At 47.4% G+C, this 21,233-nt stretch overlaps 1 protein-coding gene and 1 long non-coding RNA gene across 5 annotated transcripts in view; one reads left to right on the forward strand and one right to left on the reverse strand.

Moving 5' to 3' along the window:
- The window catches only part of LOC146437562 (uncharacterized), a 30,278-nt gene that overhangs the window by 7,397 nt on the left and 1,648 nt on the right, over window positions 1–21,233 (forward strand). The window contains exons 3-5 of one of the 2 annotated variants that reach the window (XR_014852278.1): window positions 285–671; window positions 1,584–1,686; window positions 19,239–19,508. This is a non-coding gene — a long non-coding RNA (uncharacterized LOC146437562). Of the gene's footprint in view, window positions 1–284; window positions 672–1,583; window positions 1,687–17,352; window positions 17,465–19,238; window positions 19,509–21,233 lie in introns of those variants that run through there. The other variant, XR_014852277.1, reaches the window with a different exon arrangement.
- HMGN5 (high mobility group nucleosome binding domain 5) lies at window positions 8,960–16,963 on the reverse strand. Of its 3 annotated transcripts, none has more exons than XM_085060673.1 (7): window positions 16,885–16,963; window positions 16,638–16,740; window positions 15,466–15,495; window positions 14,761–14,790; window positions 14,242–14,292; window positions 10,918–11,061; window positions 8,960–9,667 (listed from the first exon to the last, which is right to left on the reverse strand). In XM_085060673.1, exons 2-7 carry the CDS (start codon window positions 16,650–16,652, stop codon window positions 9,620–9,622), a joined length of 318 nt encoding a protein of 105 aa, XP_084916799.1. In that variant the 5' UTR covers window positions 16,653–16,740; window positions 16,885–16,963; the 3' UTR covers window positions 8,960–9,619. The 3 variants fall into 3 exon arrangements, with proteins under 3 accessions (XP_084916799.1, XP_084916800.1, XP_084916798.1); XM_085060674.1 differs by having other exon boundaries at window positions 16,638–16,681; window positions 16,885–16,954; XM_085060672.1 differs by lacking the exon at window positions 16,885–16,963 and having other exon boundaries at window positions 16,638–16,848.

Below are 21,233 nucleotides of genomic sequence, written 5' to 3' on the forward strand. Positions count from 1 at the left end.
GGATACTGACTGCTTGTGACAAGTCTTGCCTGGGAGAAAACCAACACTGCAGCGGTTGGAAACCTGAATGATGTCACTATGGCAACAAAATAACTCACCTTAAAATAAAATGTGCATTGGAAGCAACCTCACATGCTCAGGGAATAGAGGGAGCAAGCTCCTGGGTTTTTTTATATGTATATATTTTTATGTTTATGTATTTTTAAATTTTTTTCAGCTTCCTAAATTCTTGCCCTGTTAGCAGATGCTGATGCAGATATTAAAAATATTTTAATTTATTTCAGCAATGAAATGAAATGAGAGAAAACATGACCAGGCCTCCTGAAGAAGGCAAAATGTGTTTGCTAGAGAGCAGGAAAACCGTGGAGCTGCTGATAACTACCAGTTGTTCTGATGGGTGTGATATCCAGACTATCGATAACTGCAGCTCATGGCAGTGATTTGGGACTCATTATTGCTAATATTTTTCATGGACATAGTCCATCTCTTTCCAACAATCCCAAATTCAATTTTTATGTTTCTTTCCAGACAGGTTTGTTTTCCCATCTTTGTTCATTAAATAACAGCAACAGGTGAAAATGTAGAGATTTCTCTGAAAATTCCAAACTCTCCCTGGCTCTTTTAATACCCAGCTAGGTTGGGACCATAGTGATTCAGCTACAGTACTGCTGGTGAGATGTTCCCAAGTTTTCTCTTAATCCTGGATGCTTTTTAGACTGGAGTGAGATGGGATGTGATGGGAAGTGCAGTGGTGTGGGTGAGGCCACGTGCAGTGCTGAGCTGCAGCAGCCCTGGCAGCTCCTCAGGGATCAAACCCTGGCAGCAAGGAGGAGTTGTCCTGTTGGGCTCTTCTCCTGCTTGCCAAAGGCAAAGAGCATATATGGGATGAAGCATAAGGCCATGGAAAGCCCAGCAGCCCTGATTTGGTCCTGCAGCGACCCTTGACTAATCCAGGGTAAAAATAGAAACACAAATTGTCCAGTGTTTCACTGGGAAGCAGAAATCCGGCGACGCTGGAGTTCGAATCATCCAGATGATGCACTGCAAGAGGGGGATGTTGCTCTGGAAATCCCACTGATCCCCAGGGACTGTGGTCATGGTTCAGGTGGAGAAATGCTCCCAGTGCTCTGGCAGGCAGGGCAGGGCTGGAGCTGGAGCTATTTTAAGGCAAGCAGAGGCAGCCAGCGTTGTGCTCACCCTCTGTTAGTGTGTGTGCTGGGGACAGAGCATCCGCCTGGGAATGGGGAAAGAAGTGCTAAAGGCTCCACAGAATCCCAGGTTTTCCCATGTTTTTTCCAAAGTTCTGCCCGTTCATAAAAGCTGTGGAAAGCCAAGCACATCCCAGCAGGAATCACCAGCACCTGCAGCTGTATAAGCAACTCTGGACTTGCAGTTCTTGCAGTGCAAAAATAAATACAGTTACAGAATAACTATATTTTATATCATAATACTGATATAATTTATAATTCTATATAATAATTATACCATTTAATATTTTCCCTGCCTGTATTCCATTTTCTGAGAGCTTTGCACCCAGTTCGATGGCAGTGAAAATAATTTACTCCCAACTGCTTATTTTATAGGAAACCAGAGAAAGTGGATTAAAAGGGATGAGGTTATGGAGCATGAACAAACACTCCAAAACAACTGTGGAGGAGGGAAGAGAAGGTTCTGCTCCGGCTCTGGGTGAGTTCAAGTGGGTACTTTGGATACTTGGGTACCAAATAATGCTAATAATCGAGAATGTCACATTTTCACGTCATCAGCACAGCATCCAAACACTGCCTCTCTCCTTCCCATCGGTATTTCCTTGCAATCCCACATTCTCCGCAGCCTGTGGTCATTGGGAGGGCAGGGAATAGCTGCCGTGCTTCCCTGCTCCCTGGCAGCGCGGGAGGGATGCGCCGAGATTGAAATAATTTCCTACCATTGATGTGAGGACGATTCCAACACCAGCCCCGGCTCCATTCACATCACTCCTGCACCCCATCCCTGCAAGGAAAAGTAATCACTTGCCTTGCCTCCGGCTTTAATTAGTCTGTGCTCCGGGGCTAATTAGGAGCGCGGTCCGCGCGGCGGTCGCGGCCGGAGCCCGAGCTCTCCCTCCCTCTCCCGCTCCCTCTCTCCCGCTCCCGCCGCCGCTCCTGCTCGCATTCCCGCTCCCATTCCCGCTCCCGTCGCCGCTCCTGCTCCCGCTCCGTGCCATCTGCCATTGCCATGACACTGGCTTTGCTTTTCACGCCTGGCTGGGCGCGCTGGATGTGCGGGGTAATGGGGCTATTTTCCCCCCTCCCTTTGGTCTTTGGAAAGGAAATAATAATAATAAACCCAGGAATGGCTGGAACTGCTGCGCACTGCCCTTTTCCTTCCCACTTTTGAAGCTTTTCAGCATTCAGTTTTTCAGCAATTGGGAGGGAAATTGCCCTGAAAGAAAGAAACAAAAATCTGTGTTATTTTTTAAACACCCCCCGCGCCACACAGGCAGCTGCAGAGAATTTCTCTTCCAAAGGGATGATGTAATGGGCTTTGTCAGCCAATGCTGGAATGAATAAAACCCGAAACCCAAAATCCATCCAGGCTTTTGATGAAACTCCTGAGGTTCCTGGAGTAAGTGATTGGCAAAATGGGCTAGAACCGCTGGTTTTGTCATGCAGATCTTGAGAGAAGTGAGATGGTGAGTCAAGGGCTCTAACCAGGGAATAAACAAAACCACCAGGTTTTGTCCCTGCTGAGGGAAAGGGAACCTTGTGTGGGGCATCCGGGGACACCCAGCGATGGGGTGCACAGTCCTTGGTGTTGGGACATCAACCCAGGCTTCAGCATCCACCACAGAGTCTCTCCTGATCAGAACATGGACAACCACATTTTAACGAGCGAAATGTGTGTATTTAATGTTATGTATATTATATATAATGTTATTGCCCAGAGAAGCTGTGGCTGTCCCATCCCTGGAAGTGTCCAAGTCCAGGCTGGATGGGGCTTGGAGCAACCTGGGATAGTGGAAGGTGTCCCTGCCCATGGCAGGGGGTGGAACTTGGTGGGTTTATGGTCCCTTACCACCCAAAGCAGTCTAGAAGTTTTTCTCCTTTCAAAGTGTCTGGAATGTGGCTGGAGTGGCTCAGACTGAAGTGGGGGGTACAAACCTGTGTCCCCTTACCCTCCAGCTCCTTCCAGAGGTCCACAGTCAGGGACAGCTCCATGTTCTCTCCCACCAGCATGGGTTGCTGGTTCTGCAGTGGTGACATGTCTTTGTGTCCCACAGTCCCACCGGCTCATCTTCCAAGAATTTGTGTAATCACTTCCTAAGCCATTACAATTCCTGGGCTCCATTTGGGCAATGAGTTACACGGTTTAATTACTCATTGTGTGAAATATGTTCGTTTTGCATCTGCCACTCTGTAATTTCATTTGGGGCCTCTTTGTTTGCTTTGTGTCCCCACACAAGAGCCACCGACCCCTATTCACTGTCCCTGTGCCTCTGCACCAGGGAATACAAATCCCGCCTCCTTTTCCCCCTGTCTGTCAACTCTTTGCAAGACAAAGGGGTAATTTATTTAATTGTTGCTGATATAATGTCCTAAAAGTCTCCTTTCCCCTCCAACAGTTAATTACACTTGTTAATTATTTTAATTATTCCCAGGGTAATGCTGTAGGTATAGAGGAGCCCACTGGGCTACACACGTAGGAGTAAACACAGAGCAGGGAAGTTGGGGTTTTGCTCCAAGATCTCAGTTTATAACCAGGCTGTAACCACACAGGCGGTGAAACCAGAGCAGGGAACGTTTGGCCTGGATTTAGAATTTTCTGCTGGCAGCATGGAAGGATTTACAGGAGGGGAAGGCAGATCCTGCAGGAGGATTTCCCTCAGATAAGGCCTGGAGAGGCAAGTCTAGCCTTTCCCTCCTGGCAGAGATGGCTCAAAATGGAACCACGACATGGGGAAGGGCTTCTGGTCAGCACCTCTGTGACGGTGGATTTACATGAAGCAAGAAACCAAACCAAGCAAACTTCCAGCCCGCTGGAATGCTGAGGCTCAGCCTGAGGCTTAGGGACAGCCCACCTCCAGCTCCAGCCGTGTTCCGAGGGGAGCAGCAGCTCCGGATCCCTGAAACAGCCCAGCTCGTTTGTGGTCCTGCAGAGCAGCCTCTGCCAGTGCCCTCGGAGCCAGGGTGAAACCCGAGAGCTGCCGCAATCCAAACCTTCTCCACAGCTCCTTTTATCTTCCTGGGGAGAAAACAAACAGCTCAGAAGCCGGAGCTTTGTGGCTGGGATGTCGCACATCTGGTTTGAGCTCCAAGAAATGCGCTTCCACCCCCTCCCCGAATTGTTCATGTAAAACAAACAAAACCCCGGCGATTTTGAGAGATTTTGGCTCTGGGATAACTTTGGAGCAGCTTTGACTAAGAATTCCAGGCTTGTGCTGCACTTCATCCCCAGTGGAAGCAGTGCACCTCGCTCACGGGAGGGAGGCACTTCCAAAGGGGAGCAGCAGTGCCCTGGAACCCCCTGACTGGGAAAGCTGCCGAGGCTGGGAGGGGGGAGTGGAGTTGACCACTCTGTGTTTAGGTTTCAATCCAGCATTTTTCCCTCTGTTATTTATCCTTCCTCCCCTCCCCCCTTTTTCTGAACGTCTGGAATTGTTTAAGATGTGTCCAATTGTATTAAGTTGCTTTTGAGAGCTTTATGGTGTCAATTGGATTCCCACTCTTAGGAACGGAGCTTTCTAATTTGCCATTTTTCCCTTTTCTATCACATCAGCAGCCCCTTCCTTTCAGTGCTTCCAGGTGTTACCTCAGCCTGAAGTTCATGCTAATCCCTGGACAGCACTTCAGATTCCCATTTGACACAGTTCCAGTGATTGCTGGTTGGTGCTGCAGGAGCAAGGGTCATTCCTCTGGGATCCTCTCCCCCTGGCCCCTCCTTGTCCTCTTCCACCAGAGGTGGATAAATCAGGACATATTATGGAATCATGGAATCACAGAGTGGTTTGGGTTGGAAAGGACCTTACAGCCCATCTCATTCTATTCCCCTGCCGCAGGCAAGGACACTTTCCATGAGACCAGGTTGCTCTAAGCCCTGTCCAGCCTGGCCTTGAACGCTTCCAGGGACAGGGCAGCCACAGCTTCTCTAGGAACAGATGAAAGGTGTGGATGAAGGGGGTGGGAGCAGCTCCGATCCTCTCCCCATCCCCTCCCTGACTCACCCAAGCCCAATCTCAATCACATTGCTTTCAAAGCAGGGGCAGTGGCCACATGAGTCACTAGTGACATCTGTCCCCATGTGCACACTCACTTGTGACCAGCTCTGGCCGCCCCGGGCACTGGGACAGTCTCTGGAAGTCACGTTGACATTGTTCTCTGCAAGGACAGAGGCTCCTCGAAAGCTGCTCAGCGCCAGGCCCGGGGTGTTCCCGGCTCCTGGAACCCATCCAGGGCATCAGGTTTCAGAGCGGGGGCTCCCGGCAGCTGCACGGGGAAGGAGCAGCACCACTGGGACAGTCAGAAGGAGGAGCCATCGTTCCCATTCCAGGGATTCAATTTTCTTTCTCCATCAGATTACCACCAGTGTAACTCCATTAACTGACAGCTGCTCTTGATCTGAAAATCAGACCTGTCACAGTGTCACGGAATCCCAGACTGGTTTGGGTTGGAAGGGACCTCAAATATTCTCTAGTTCCACCCCCTAGCATGGGCAGGAACACCTTCCACTATCTCAGGTTGCTCCAAGCCCTGTCCAGCCTGGCCTTGGACATTTCCAGGGGTCCAGGGACAGCCACAGCTTCTCTGGGCACCCTGAGCCAGGGCCTGCCCACCCTCACAGGGAAGAATTCCTTCCCAATATCCCATCTAAATCTACCCTCCATCTTAAAGCCATTCCCCTTTGTCCTGTCCCTCTACCCCTTGTCCCAAGTCCCTCTCCAACTCTCCTAGAGCCCCTTTAGGCACTGGAAGTGGCTCTAAGCTCTCCCCAGAGCTTTTCTTCCCCAAGTGAACACCCCCAACTCTCCCAGCCTGGCTCCAGAGCAGAAGGGTTTTCTGGTTTTTGTGTACAGTCACTTCACTCAAAGGAACAAAGCTGAATGTGGGATGAACCTGCAAAATCCTTCCTTTCATGTGCTTGAAGGAGTTGTTTTATTTTAGTTTCCCCCATTTTTATATTCCAAGGACCTTGCCGGGATGTCCATTCTCTGCTTGCTGAGGCAGCTGTGCCTTTTCCCTCCCAATCCTCCCCTGCTGCTCCAGCACATTGCTGATGGTGGAGATCAGGATGAAGTCTGGAGATGCCTCCTCTGATTTCCCCCTCCCTCCCAGGACAGTGACCAGTGTTTTCTAAGTGGTTTTATTGTTCTGAGCAAACAAAAACAAATGCTTGCCCAGTTCTGTGGGAGATCCCGTGAGGACACTGTGTGAGGACACTGTGCTGCTCTGGGAGCCTCCACCAAAAGCTGTATCATGGAATTACAGGAACATTTAGGCTGGAAAAGCCCTTCAAGACCATTGAGTCCAACTGTTCCCCCAGCACTGGCAAGGCCACCACTGCCATGTCCCCAAGTGCCACATCCAATCCCAGTTAAAACCCCCCAGGGATGTGACTCCAGCCTTTGCCAGGGCTGGACAATCCTTTTTTCCCTAATATCCAACCTAAACCTCCCCTTGTGCAACTTGAGGCTGTTTCCTCTCACCTGATGAGCTACAGACACCTCAGCATGGCAGGGTGTTGCCAACATCACTCAAATCTCCTCCCATGACACCACCTCAGAACCATCACTAGCTTCAGACTCATTAATCTCTTCACCGTTGCATCTTCAAGGTCTGCAATTGTTATGATGAATAATCAGATCCACAGCAATTCTGTGGGTCTTTCCTCACAAGCATCAGACCTGGCAACACTCGGAGCACAGGGAACAACAGCCAGCCAAGGACCTCAGGGAAGACAGTATCTCCACAAATTCCAAATGAACCTGAAAGTAGGTTGACTCAACATTTGAAACTACTCCTTTTCACACAAAATAAGCCATGCTTGGGAGCTGCCACAGAGCTGGCCTTGGATTCAGTGTCTAGACACCAGGACAGCCGTGGAGGAGGGTTTGGCATAAACCAGACAATCCTTTCAGTTGTGCAACTCTCTCAATACCCCATGGCTCCGAGAAGTTATGAATTTAAGCAAAAGTTCTTGGGCAATTTTCTGTACTTATTTGAAAGAGGAATTTGATTAGAACAATAGTTATAGAATTAAGAACAACTCCCACCCTGGCACTGGAGGAAGAAATAACCAAAACCAAACACTCAGTTGTATGTTCTGTGTAACAACCTCTGAACTCAGATGGAGAGACATGATTTGGGATCAGAGTGACCTCATTCCAAAGGCTGTTTGTACCTTGGCATATGGATGGATCCTGTGCTGAGAAGAAAATATTAACTACATTCAGTGTCTGCTGCTTAAATAATAATGCTTGAGACATTCAGAGACTAGAGGCTGGAGCCAAAGAGAGATGATCCCACAGCACCAGGGCTGGGAGAAGGGGCTTCACCTTCGTGCAGGACTGGGTTCCTGTTTGAAGCCCTTTTAGAGAAACCACTGGAGTGGGAAATACACAAGTCTAAAACATTTCTTTCCAATACGCTTTTTCTCCCCAGAGCACTACAGGTCCATTGGGATTTCTCACTAACTGCTGGCTAAACTCATAATCATGGAATTATTTGAATTGGAAGGGAACTTAAAGATCATCTAATCCACCCCTGCCATGGCAGGGACACCTTCCACTATCCCAAATTGCTCCAAGCCCTGTCCAGCCTGGCCTTGGACACTTCCAGGGATCCAGGGGCAGCCACAGCTTCTCTGGGCACCCTGAGCCAGGGCCTCCCCACCCTCACAGGGAACAATTTCTTCCCAGTATCCCACCTAACCCTGCCCTCTGCTCAAAACCATTTCCCCTTGTCCTGTCACTATAACAGGTCCCTTTCCCTCCTTTTTTTAAACCCCTTTAGGCACAGGAAGGAGCTCCAAGGTCTCCCAGAGCCTTCTCTTTTCCAGGCTGAACACCCCCAGCTCTCCCAGCCTGTCTTTGTAGAGAGGAAGTTCAGTGAATCATTTTTAGATGTAAAAATCAGGATGACATTTGAACTATTGTCAGATCATGTTCAGAATAGGATGTTCAGTCTCCCTGGTTTTACCCACACCTCACCACATTTCCACCAGGCACAGGAAATCCAGTTACTGCTCCATCAGTCTGCCCTGGAGGAGAGACCAGTGCATGCCCCAAAGTATCTGCTGGATTAAGGAAATACACTGCCAAGGAAAAGCCCCCTCAGAACTCCCTCACCTTCATGGCTGAGGTAGATGGAGCCCAGTTAACCTCCAGCATTTGTACAGAACAACCAGTGGAGCAGCAGGAATAAAAATCCCCAGTGCCTCAGGCCTGGAAAATGAAATCCACAGTTAAACATCCTCTAGTGGCCCTGGGGGACTAATCCTAAACCCCACTGAATCCAAGACACTCTCAGTGAGATGCTGTTTGGGGTTTGGATACAAGGTTAAATGTTCAAGCTCTTGGAATTTCCCATTGCCGGGCTGTGGAACAATTTAATGGGAGAGGGAAGGTTTCTGCATTGCAGACATTTTTCTTCTTATTAAATATATCCTGTAGTTGGTCAGGGATGTGAAGAGACTTTCTATAAAAGCAGGTTTTAGCAGGAGAATTGGAAGTGTCCTTGACAAAGCTGCACAAAAAAGCTGGAACAACAGAACTGGGACTTAAACCCAGTTCACTGGTCTGGTCCAGCTGTTATTTCCCAGAACAAGGAGGCCTGGATTACTGGGAAGTCACACAACTGAGGCAGAGAGGGGCTCAAGCCCCAGCCAAAAGCCCAAAGTTCTCCAGCCCCGTGGGCTCTTCCTGTCCCCCTGCAGCTCTCCTGGAATTTGGGAGATTTCCAGCACCACAAGCAACAAACCACAATCAGCTTTTGAGGAGTCTTTTTTATTAAGATAAATCCAGCAAAATTCCTAACAGTGGGTACATACAACCAACCTGCCCTTTTTTGAAAAGAAATGTTTGTATTTCATTTAAAAACAGGATTACACTTTTATTTATTTATTTTTCTTTTTTTTTTCAAAACTGACAAAATAAAATTACATTTGGGAAACAACAGATTTCCAGCTCTTAGGTTTTTTCATGAAAATAGCTCACCTTCTTTATAAAAGCAACCCACAGAACCACTGGAATGTTTCACACGGTTATTTGTTTTGAGACCTCCCCACTTTAAGAAACCATACAACACATACAAGGGAAAAATTAAAATCTGAAGTCTGTAAGCATGACTTACACAAAAAGGGACACACTGACAGAAGTCAAAAGCTACCACCACTTATTCTTTCCATGTACCATACAAACTATTACAATCACAAAATTTAAAAACAATGACTTTTTTTTTTTGTTGTTTTGTTTTGTTTGTTAGGGATTTAATTCCCAAGTAACCGAGATGAAGATGTTCCATAATTAAATTCATGCTAAAAAAACCTGCATTTATAAAATAGTTGATAAAAATATTCCTCTCTGTTAACAATACAGCATGGAGGTACGGATACCAAATGATGGAGATATAGGGCAGGGTTAACATTACTCGGACTTGGCTTCCTTATCATCAGATGCTTCAGCAGCTGGTGCCTAGAAAAGGAGTTGGGAAGAATACAAATATTATTGGTAATGATAATTGGATTCCAATCTAACCTGCACCAAAAAGAGACCAGTTTGTTAACAGACATGGACAAGGCTTTGTGTGGATAGACAGGAATGCAAAGAAAATACCAACACAGCAATGGGCTGATAATTTTTAAATGAAAACACAGGGAGTATTAATTAGAGAGGTGATTTTGGAGTGAGTGCCTGCAGAGAGGCAGAGGTTTGGAATGTATTTTAGATTAGGATCAATGATATGTTACAGGAAGTTCAAGCCCTCGTCACAGGGAAGCACAAGAGTTACACATCAACCATGATCCTGCTCTGTCCAAACTTTGGGGAATCAGTTCTCACCTGTGTCTACAAAAATGTGCTTTTACTTTCCCAGTCAACACATCAAACCTGCAAAGGTCCCTCAAAAACGATCTGAAGCACATTAGCCATATATTGCTGCTTTAACTAAGCAGCTCCTGATCTCTAGCAATTCTCTGATTCATCTAGAAATGAAAGAATAAAGGACCCCTTGGCTGGATGGTGACACTCAATCCATGAGGAGACACCAGTGTCAGTGTCAGAACACATCAGGCTGGGCTGTGTCAAAGGCAAAGAGAGCCCTGAGAAAACACTGCTTCACTACCAGCAAGGAATCTGCTGGGAGAATCCAACAGGAACTGATGGAGCTCACAGCTGGACCTAGCAAAAGGCAGCTGAGATAAGGAGCTGCCACAGCAAGGACCTGTGAGAAGAGGCTGCAGATAAGAGACAAGACCGAGTTCACTTTGCAAATCTCTTGTTGAATTGCTCTGAGGAAAGAATTGTTTTAAAGAATTGTGTAGAACTCAAAACCAGATTTCTGGCCCCACACCAACCCGTGCTGAGCAGCAGAGGGAACCCAGCAGTCCAGAGGGGATGTGCAAAGTCAGTTCAGGGCTGGAGGGTGACGATCTCCCTGGGCTCCATTGTTCCCCAGATCTTGGGCATTGCTGTGAGGCAGCCCTGAGAGGGACCCTGGAACAGCACAGAGCACCTGTGGAAGGGCTCCAGCAGAGCAGGAAGGAACTGGAAGGAGAAGGCCATTCCTGCAGGCTCTCCCTGGGAGCTGCCCTGGGCAGGTACCACAGCTGCTCTGTCCTCACAGAGTGGCAGTGACCCCCCACCCTCTGGAGCCCAGCTGAGCTCCTGCAGCTGTACTTCCAGCACATCTGGCTCTGTTCCCAGCTCTAGTAGAGCTGAAGTACCTCATTAGTTTTGGTATCTCCATTTTCAGAGTGGTTTTCTTCTTTAGCATCCTCTTGTTTAGTTTCCTCTTTGCCTTTGGCTCCTTTCTTCCCTTTTGTTGCTGCCTTTTTGTCCTCCTTTTTATCATTTGCTGCTTTTTCTTTCTGTAAAAAGAAAACAGACAGTGATATATTAACTCCTAATTTCCACCTTGTACATCAGCATGTTCTGAACTCCAAAAGTCTCTGCACAGCCTCCTTCCATCCCCCAAACTTCCTATTGACAAAGATGAGATCAAAGTTTCACAGGAGAAGTATTTGCCTTCTGTCTGTCCAGAATGTGCTACAGGGAAGTGCAGAATATAAAAGCAGCCATGTCTGAGGTTAAAAGAATTCCTATTTTAAATAGGCATTCAATTAAATTAGCTAAAAAAATGTTGAACTGGCCTGTATTGCTGCCCTGCTGCTGAAAGGCAGCCACAGAACAAAACCAACATGTGGAAACACCAGAATACTTCAGATGTGCTGTAAATGCCTATTTAGAAAACTGTAACAAAGCTGTAGGCAAAGGACTTTCCCCCTTCCCTGCCAGAAATATTCCTTGTGATAATAAACCACTTCTGTGCCAGGAAAACTGGGGGCTCATGAGAGCACTGCATTTATTATTTAAGTGCAGTTTCTTATATGTGGATCAGGCTAAATCAAAACAAACCCCAAAACTTGATGCTTCTGAAGTAATAATTTTCCACAGGCAAGGTCAGATCCTGACCCAAATATCTGACCCTCATTAGTTTCACTTCCAAGGATGTGCCTCTTGCTGCCAATAAGTAACAGCACTGGCTCAGCTCCTTGCTTGATTAACCTACTTCCCACAGAGGAAAAGAAACCCTGCAAGATCTACTCACAGCTGAGTGAGGATAAACAGAAAATTACTGGATACACATTTATCTCCTCAGAAGATTTGTCTCAGTGACTGCAAGTTACAAAAAGGTACAAAACTTCTTGCAAAAAGTCTGCTTTCTTACTTCAATCCCTCAGTAACTAACGCACAAAATTAATTCGCCTTAAAAATGAGCTGCTAAGGAAAACTCAGAGTGTAAGAGGTAAAATCACCTGATTCTTCAATGATTAAAAATTCACCAAAATTAACAGCAAATTCTCCAATAACACAGCAAATTTAAGATGGGGCCAGTACACTCAATGAGTGAGGGTCTCTTTCCTCTCCAACCTCTCACTCCTCAGTCTGAAGGACTTCATCCCATCTGGAAAACTCTCCTACAGTGTGGTGTCAGGAGTCCCCTGTATTGGGAATACCCAGTATCCTGGTGCTGTTTGGCAGTGAGATTTAGAATTACAACTGTTCTATGGCACTGCTTATCTGTTCCCTTATCCCGCTATAAAACCCACAACAAAGCATTAACAGAGCTAAAACCAATTCTCTGTAGCCCACTCTGTGCTGGGAAAGCCTCTCTTCAGCAAGCACTGGAGGAGAACCCAGGGAGACTGACATCCATGGCTGGACTGACTGGAGAGAAAGAGTCCCACAGGACACAACAGGTCCTCACCTACAGCACTGTGCTCCTTTTCCTCAATAATTTTGCTTTAGAGAAGGCAACAACAGTTCAGTACTAAAGTCCTGTGTTTTAGAAGTGACAGAACTCCTTTCCCAGCTCCATGTTTTTCAATATAGCAAAGTTTAACAGGTGAAATAGATTCTGACACACAGGAAACCATTCCAGGATCTTGAAGGTTGACAAGTAAAGCACTTGGGGCAGACAGGAATTAAAAATGCCTCCACAAGTTTTACTCCATCACCCTTTGCACAGATGTTAATGCAGTTTGAGGAGCTCTGGGGAGCCAAAAACAAAGCTCAAGTGTCCTGGCTTCAAACAGGAGCAGGAGAACCAATGCTTTCCAAGTCCAGCTGGGGGCAATTCCCAAGGCACAGCTCCCAGGGGATGCCTGCATGACCCCAAAGGGAAACCACCCCAGAGTTGTGCAGTGAAGGCCCAAACTAAGCTTTGCCAGTCCCTTACAGCCCTTAACTCCTGCATGCCTGTTCCTACAACTTTCAGCATTCAGTGAATGCAGCTTTAGTGTTTAAACCCTGAGATGTTCCTGTAAGAGTAAAATAGCAAACTTGGAAAAACCCCAAACACAAGGTGGGTCATCCAGAGCTGCCCTGCCCTGTGTGCCACCAGCAGCTGGCTCTGCTCTCCCTGGGGCACCAGCCACTAGAGGGAAGTGCAATCCAGAGTGTCCAGTGCTCCATCCAGCCTGGAATGTGGTCTAGAATTCCAGCTGCACTGCCAAGATGGAACAGGAAAACCTTGCTCTGCACAGCACTGAGATTACAGAGCTGAGCCCAAAATGACACGTGGGGCTCTCTCTCTTTTCCACAGCAGCATCTCTGCTGCTCCCCACAGAGGATGAGGAGGGAAACAGTTCCCTCACCTGGAAGTCTGCTGTGCCACAGGCAATTGCAAATGCCCTGTCAATGCAAAAGGAAAAAGCTCCTGGTTCCCAGGCTGTTATCCCCCTCTGCAACCAAAGCATCTCTCACCCCTGTGCTTTGCCCACCTAATCATCCCAAACCACAAGGAAAATGTGTGATTGGAAAAGGTTCAAAACAATCACTGAAGTTTTGTTGCTGGGATATTTTTATTTTGGTTGGTTTTTTTAGCTGCAAAATCATAAATATTTACAGAAAAATCTAAGAAAAAAGCACTGCAAACTGAGTGCTGGGGAGGATGATAGGAAGGGGATGGAAAGAAATCCCCCATGGATTGCAGAACTGCTCCCTTTGCAATACCAAACTGTTGCTCCAAAGCAAAAAAGAGCTTTAAATAGTTTATTTTTTAACTATACTGTCAGACATACCAATGTTTTTGACATTTCCAAAAATATCCAGCTGAAGGAAAGGGATCTCTAGAAGTCTGAGTGATTAAAATGTGATAAACTGATAACTAACTGCAGAGAGGGCATCAGAATGGAAATATAGTAAGAAACTGTAATTAAAAGCATGATTTTCAATGCCTCCTCTAATTGAGTCTCTGATCTCTACTCCAAGCATCATTTTCCCAACAATGCATTATATGAAACTTCAGAATGGCCTTGTAAAGTAGCAGCAAAGCCTCACCACAAGGGATTTCAAATCTGCTCAGTTTACCACATTCCTTCAGCAGAAATTGGATAAAATTGTGTCTTCCCCATTCTTTTAGCTCACATAATTCCATCTTAAAACTTTCAGGATAATTATGAAAAAGCAAAGTGGTTACTTGTGGGGGTTTTTATCCCTGTAAACACCTTGAGAAGGAAAATATAACTTCAGTTCAAGACCCTTACCTTAGGTGCTGCCTTTTTGGGCTTTGGCTCCGGTTTGGGCGGAGCAGGTTTCTGCAAAAAACATAAGAAACAAGTCAGTTGAATGCCAGAAATAAATATTCATATTAATATTTCTATGAACAATATGTTGATAACTTTTAAAAACTATTTATCCAACAGTTGGCCCTGCAAAAAATCAATAGGCAAATTACCAGGCTAAGGAGAGAGCGGGTGATTTATAGAGCCAGGAGCATTTGTGTGGAGAAGTCCTACAGGGAACAAATCCATCCTGAAATCAATATTTCTTAACTCTGGATACTCATGCACAGATGGAATGTGCACTAACACAGACGCTGCATCTTGTGTGAGAAGCCTGGGATGTGGAGGTGTTCAAGGAATGGAAACATGGAAAGGGAATTTTAAATACTGCAACACTCTAAGCATGCCTTTCCCAATCCTGGGGGGAAAAACCCAATAGTCTGTCTTTAACCATCCCCCTCCCAAGTGATATAATATTAAAGGATAAATAGAGATACTCACAGCAGATAGTCTGGCTGACCTTCTCTTTGGCTGTGTAAGGAGATATATGTCAGTAAAATTCAGAGAGCACACAAAGCACAGCTTTCTCAGAACTGCCCAACACAACATGGCATCATGAAGCCCCATGAAATCCTAGGACTTACAGAATTATGGGCATTATGGTGAGGGCCTTGATGACTCCCCACCCCTGGAAGTGTCCAAGGCCAGGCTGGACAGGGCTTGGAGCAAACTGGGCTAGTGGAAGATGTCTCTGCCCATAGCAGGGGATGGAACTGGATGAGCTTTAGGATTCCTTCCAGCCCAAACCATGCTGTGATTCCATGATCCTTACAGGTCCAGCTCAGGATATTCTATGACCTCCTAGAAGTGCAGCTTTGCCCAGCAGTTCTCTGCTGCCACCACTTTACCCTGCTGACGTGGTAAGACATGAAGTTTCTTTACTTCCAGGAGTCGTTAGGCTGAAAGGGACTTGTTTCCATTGGAAGCGATGGTCCCTGACCTCAGCCCAGCACAGCTGCTGGACCCCCAGCACCACCTCAGTGGGGTCACCTGTCACCTCAGGGGACAGCAATGGCCCTGAGCACCCCAAAACTAGGCACAGGGCCACCCCCAGGGGATGAACACCCCGCATGAGCTACGTGGGCTTCCTAATTTCTGCAGAGCCCCACAGGAATTCTTGGAGTGGTGACCACAAACAGCTCCTACCTCCTCCTTTGCCTCGCCTTCAGCTGGAGCCTGCAAGGAAACCGAGACACAGAGGTGAGAAGGCCAAGCCAACTCGTGTGACCCCACCTGAGCCCTGAGAGGAGCCGGGGGACCTCACGGGGCCCCCCAACACAACCCGCAGCAATGGCGGCCTCCCCCCGTCCCCGCCGCCTCGCGGACTACAACTCCCACAACACCCCGCGGTCGCCGCCGCTACGTCACCGCGTCGAGTTCGAAAAGTTCCCGCCAATTTCCCCTCACACAACAAGGTCGCCGCGGGCCCCGCAAGGACAATGAGGGACAACCGGGAACGTGGCGATCGCGCCCGCCCGAGGGGTTTCGACCCGCTCCAGGCGCCCCACGGCCCCGTCTGGGGCCGTGGGGCGCCTGGAGCGGGTCGAAACCCCTCGGGCGGGCGCCTCGGTGATTGAGGGGCGACCGCGTCCCCGCCCCGCCCCCCCAGCCCGCGCTGTGAGGGGAAGGGGGGGGCGCCCCACATTCCTGCCGCCCTAAAGTTCCCGATTACGGCGATAAATCCCTTTTCCCCGCTTTCCTTGAAGGCCAGTTTCAAATTCTGCGCCGCCTAATGGCCCCAAATTACCATTGCACAACCATCTGGTATGACAAGAAGTGGGAGGCAAAAAAAAAAAAAAAAAAAAAAAAGAGAACAAAGGCAAACGCAGGAGAAAGAGGCGACGTTTAAAGGCGAATCGAGCCGGGAATGGCGCGATGGGGATTAAAAGGCTGGCGGAGGTGGGTGGGGGGCTCTGGGGGGGTCGTGGCGCTGCTTTTGGGGGGGTTTTGCTGCCCCGCGTTCTCCACAGGGGCAGCACAGCACTATGGCTGTTTGTAATCCAGCATGGAGACACTGCTGCTCCAGCCTTCTCCTCCTTCCCAAACAAAACAGCCCAAAAGTGAACTCGCCGCGCTGCCCTGCCCGCCCCGAGCCCTCTCCCTCCGCTCCCCGCTCCGCTCTAGGACATACACCAAAAATTAAAAATGCGAAAACAAAAAAACCAACCAAAAAACCCCAAAAAACTCTACACACACGCGCGCGCGCGCTAAATTTTTTTTTTTTTACAGCTAAATTTCCGCGATTGCCGCTTTAATCTCTCCCCTTCGCTCCCCATCTGCCTTCCCTCGTTTTTCAATTTTTTTTTTTTCGTACTTACCTTTCTTTTGGGCATAGTTGCACCTTAATAGTTGATTGCAAAACCTAATAGAGATAAGATATCGAAAAATAAATGGAAGCGGCGAAAAACTGTTCCGACCGTCCTGCAAAAAAAGAAAAAAAATAGACAGGAAAAAAACCCAAAAATAAAAAGGAAGATGTTTAAGGGACCAAGAGTTAATTGCGGCAGAAACTGAACAAAAAAAAAAATCCCCCCCTCTTTATTGCAAACAGTAAAATACACCAACACGCAACCAAACTGCATGAATGGGGAGCGCGAGATGGGCCCGGCCGCTGACTGACGGCCGCCACGGCCAATGGGGGCGCGGGGAGCGCCGCGGGGGCGGGGCGGGGGCGGGGCCGCCGTAACGCGAGCGCCGCGCGCTTTCCGCGTGTGCGCGGCCCGGAGCGCGGCCCCGGCGCCGCCGCCTCCGCCCGCCCGCCGCGGGGCCCCGCGCCGCCGGCCCGCCCTGCCCCGCTGCCCCCCGCGGGCCGCCCCACAAACTTCCCCCAAAGTTCCCGCAGGCCGCAGGACCACAACATGGCCGCCTCGGCCCCGCGGCCTGCGGGAGCGCGGCCGCCGCCGCCTCCCGGCCCTGCGGTACCTGTTGGAACGGGCCGTGGCCCGCCCGTGGCCTCGGCCGGCGGAGGGAGGGGGTGCGGCCTTTGTCCGTCCCGGCCCCGCGCGGGGTGAGCGGCCGGTTTGACTGCCCCGGGATCGGCGGTAGCAGTTCGGGCTCCGAGTGGCCTCTTGGGCTGTTGCACCTCGGCTGACGCTGCTGAGGTTGGTCCCCGAGCAGGGCCTGTGAGCCTGAGGTTGTTCATAAGGTGAAGTATTAGACTTCGGCATGGATTAAGGAAAATTAGCTCTTGTTTCCATCATAACTGCAATGTCTGGCAGCGCCTGCACCATCTATTTTGTGTATTTCCAAAGGGAAAGCACAAGGTGTATTTATACCACCTTCAGGACCAAAGCACTTTGCACCAAGACCTGCTGCTCTGAGGTGTCACTGTTCCTGTCCAAAGCCAGTCTAACCCTTCCTAAAAAATACAACAAAGTGGATTCTGCAATCTTCCTAGAAAGCCTGTTCAGTACCCAACTGGCCTTAAACCCCTAAAGTTTTCTCCAACATCCAAACTACTTCGGTTGTGAAATTCAGTTTCTTTGTGCTGTGTCCGGCAGATCTAAAGAATGGTTAATGAGCATCAAATTCCAGTAACATTTTACAGACTGCATCATTTCACATAATATTATAATTTTCCCCAAAAAATTTAATTCTTCTAGATGAAACAAATTTTCAGAGACCTCATGTTCTCATAGGCCATATTTTCTAAACCTTTTGTCATTCTCAGGCTGCTCTGGATTCAACTTAGCATTCTTGCTCAGGTCTATATCCAATAATCAGGTTAATTAGGTAACAGATCTGAGTGTGGCATTTGCAGAGTCAGCACCAGCATCACCATGTTGGTTCAGACTCCTTCTGATCCCCTGTAATCCCTGGATCCCTTTCAGTGCCGCTCCCTGAACAGCTGTTCCCCTGTTCCTGATGAATTCATGGTGACTTTTTGATTTGTCACTTTTTACGTCACCTCCCTCTCCAAGGGCCAAGATGTCAATAGTTTATTATCTTCCTCCACTTTGCAGTTAAGCTGAGCAATTTTCTGTCCATGGATCCACCTTTCTCCCCCTTCCTCCAGTCAATGTGGATCCATCAATGCCATGATTATTTTGTTAAAACACACCAGTTATTTAAGGGTGGCTCTGACTGGCCTCCTGAATCCTGAGAAGGGCATTTTCCAGCCTTAGTGTAACCACAGAACCAAATTCAATCACACCTCCTTCAAGTTCTGTGTTAATCAAGATTTTAAATAGTGTTTATAATAGTTTTCTCCATCTTCTGAATTAAATATGGCCAGAAACACATTTCAAGAGCTCTTGGTTTCCAGGTTCTCCACTACCATCAAGGTTTGTGCTTCAGTTGCCTCAGGAGGTTTCTCCTGTTTCCCTGTAGTTACTCTTACATCCTTTCTATATTCTGGGAGAAGTCTCTGTGGAAGAGGAACAGGAATTTGTTGAAGAGTCTGTGAACATCTTCTGGACAACTTGCACAACCAACAATTTGGATCAAAATGTGCAAGTGAAGCACAGATTTAAAATTCAGTATTGATTCTTGCATGGTATTTGCTCTGCCTTCTTTTTCACCTTTCTATTTTCTCAAACACTTGTGTTATTATAAAAAATTTCATTAAACCACAAACTGACCTAAATAATCATTAGGGAGAAGACCATTTCCCACCAGAGAGACAGGTTAAGCTGCTGTGAGATGCTGTTATGCTGCAAATATAAATGGCTGTAACCATGCAGGAAATTACAGACCTGGTTGTAGCCAGGAGAATAAGTTTGTTCTGGAGAATTAGTTTGTAATGTGACTTTTTGGATGTTTTTGCCAAAAATGTCATTTTTATTCAGTTCAAAATCACCTAAAACTGAATTTACACACTTCAGATTAAAGCAACAAATCAGAAATTAATCATTTTTTTGTGTGTGCCACTGTTTCCATGAGAAAATTCCATCCTAAAATTTGAATTCTCTTCCTATAAGCAGGTTGTTGACTGCAGAGGTAACAACATCCAGTCTGCAAACAGAACCATGGGACTCTGTCAAAGCAAAAGTGACCAGCACAGGATGGTCCATTTGAACAGCCCACACTGAACTTCCAGAGTGATGCTCAAATGGTGAGGAATGATTAAAAAATGGGGAATGTCCTGCAGAGGATGAGGGCCTGCTCCTAATGTCATCTGTAGTGCTTCAGAAATTATTTCCTGGACCACCTTCTTGAACTGAAGTAGATCAAGACATTCCTGAATAAAGGTAAAACCCACCAAAGTTGCTCTTGGGTGATTGACTTCTCACCTTCCTGGAACAGGCAGTCAGATGTATGTTCCTTTTCATTCCTTTGTGCTAAAAATTTATGGGGGTTGGAACATCAGGAGATTCCACACATTCTGCTCTCAGCCTGGTTCATTAAACTGTGCAACAGCCCCACAGTCACGAGTTCAGAGGAAGGGAAATTAGGATTCTGTGTGTGTTGAAGTCATGGCATATATGACCAGTAATATTAATACATATTTTTGTGGCAAAATACCACAAAACACGTTTTTGTGTTCTGTACCTGGTGTTTAAAGTGTCCTTCTGCCTGATTTTATATAACTTTTGGGATGAGTGGATTATTGATCTATAGAAGAGGTTTATGCTTGGTTAATTTTATAGTTTGTCCTGGGTGATTCTGTGGTTTGTCCTGGGTAAAAATTGATTTATGTGTCAAATTCAGTATTGATTGCAATGAAACATTTAGAGCTTATTAATTTGGGAAGATGAGGATGAGGAGTTTGGGATTCTCATTGAGTCTGTTGTTCATCTGTGCTTCAGTAAAACCTTTGCCTTAGCTACAGCTTCTTACCTGCTCCCTGATAGTGAAGGAGGTGACTACACGCTCCAGACTTGTATTAAACACAAAACACAGGTAAGAGGATACCAGAATGACTTCCAGGGAGCTTCAGGCATCTATCCCAAAGCAGGAGCTCACACTGAAGTTGTCTGGACTCCCTTAATAGTCAGCAGAAAAAAGCTGGCACCTTTAGGAGCTGGTGCACTCCATCCTAGGACAGATGTTCAATCAGGCATTCTAAACCAGAAAATGTATTTCCTCATCTAACACAAAGGAGATTATTCACAGATTTGGTGAGTTCTCAGCATAAAAATAAGTGGAAATGTCTAGTTCTACTTACCCTGGCCCAGGTTCCCCAGAGAGGATGTGGACTCCCCATCCCTGGCAGTGTTCAAGGCCAGGTTGGACAGGGCTTGGAGCAACCTGGGCTAGTGGAAGGTGTCCCTGTCCATGGCAGGGGGTGGAACTGGATGAGCTTGAAGGTCCCTTTTAACCCAAACCATCCTGAGATTCTGTGAGATACCACGTTTTCATCCCAAATAACAGGAATGGTCATTCTGCAAATGCTGTTTTAGGACATTTTGCTTAACTGGGCCTTCAAGGGCTGCTGCCCTGAAAGGCAGAAGACACAACCCTGAAATCTGCCAACAGTCTTGTCTGGTCCCTGGCTCCCTCTGACCCAGGACTGGGCTGCACAAACACATTTTGTGCTCTGAACACTAAATCCTGCCTTCCCCAAGCCCATCCCCTGAGAAACCTACAGTTCCCACTGGCTGTGAGCTCGGAGCAAGCTGGAAGGGGGGAAGTGGAGCTGTAAATCAGTATTTGCTGCCTGCCATGAATGTATTGGGGTTTTTTACATACTTGGAGATGGCCTGTGCATTCACAGTCTTGGACTTTGAAGAGGCCATGGGGTCTCCTAGGACTGAGTCAGCTTTGGTCAAAGGGTCTGCTCACAGACTTGCTCTACCCCAAATTCTCCAGGAATCCTCAAATGGCTGTTGGAAAGACTTCTAGTAAAATAAGTTCAAATTCAGTGCTAAAGCTAGTGTGGTTTGCAAAACTTTGCTGTTCTTTCTTGGTCACAACCCTCTTAGTTGCTGAGTCTCCCTGGGAATGGATTGTAAAAGCTAGGAGCACCAGCCATG

Source organism: Lichenostomus cassidix, chromosome 4A, assembly GCF_008360975.1.
Source record: "Lichenostomus cassidix isolate B80296 chromosome 4A, HeHo_3.0, whole genome shotgun sequence".
NCBI classification, from domain to species: Eukaryota; Metazoa; Chordata; class Aves; order Passeriformes; family Meliphagidae; genus Lichenostomus; species Lichenostomus cassidix.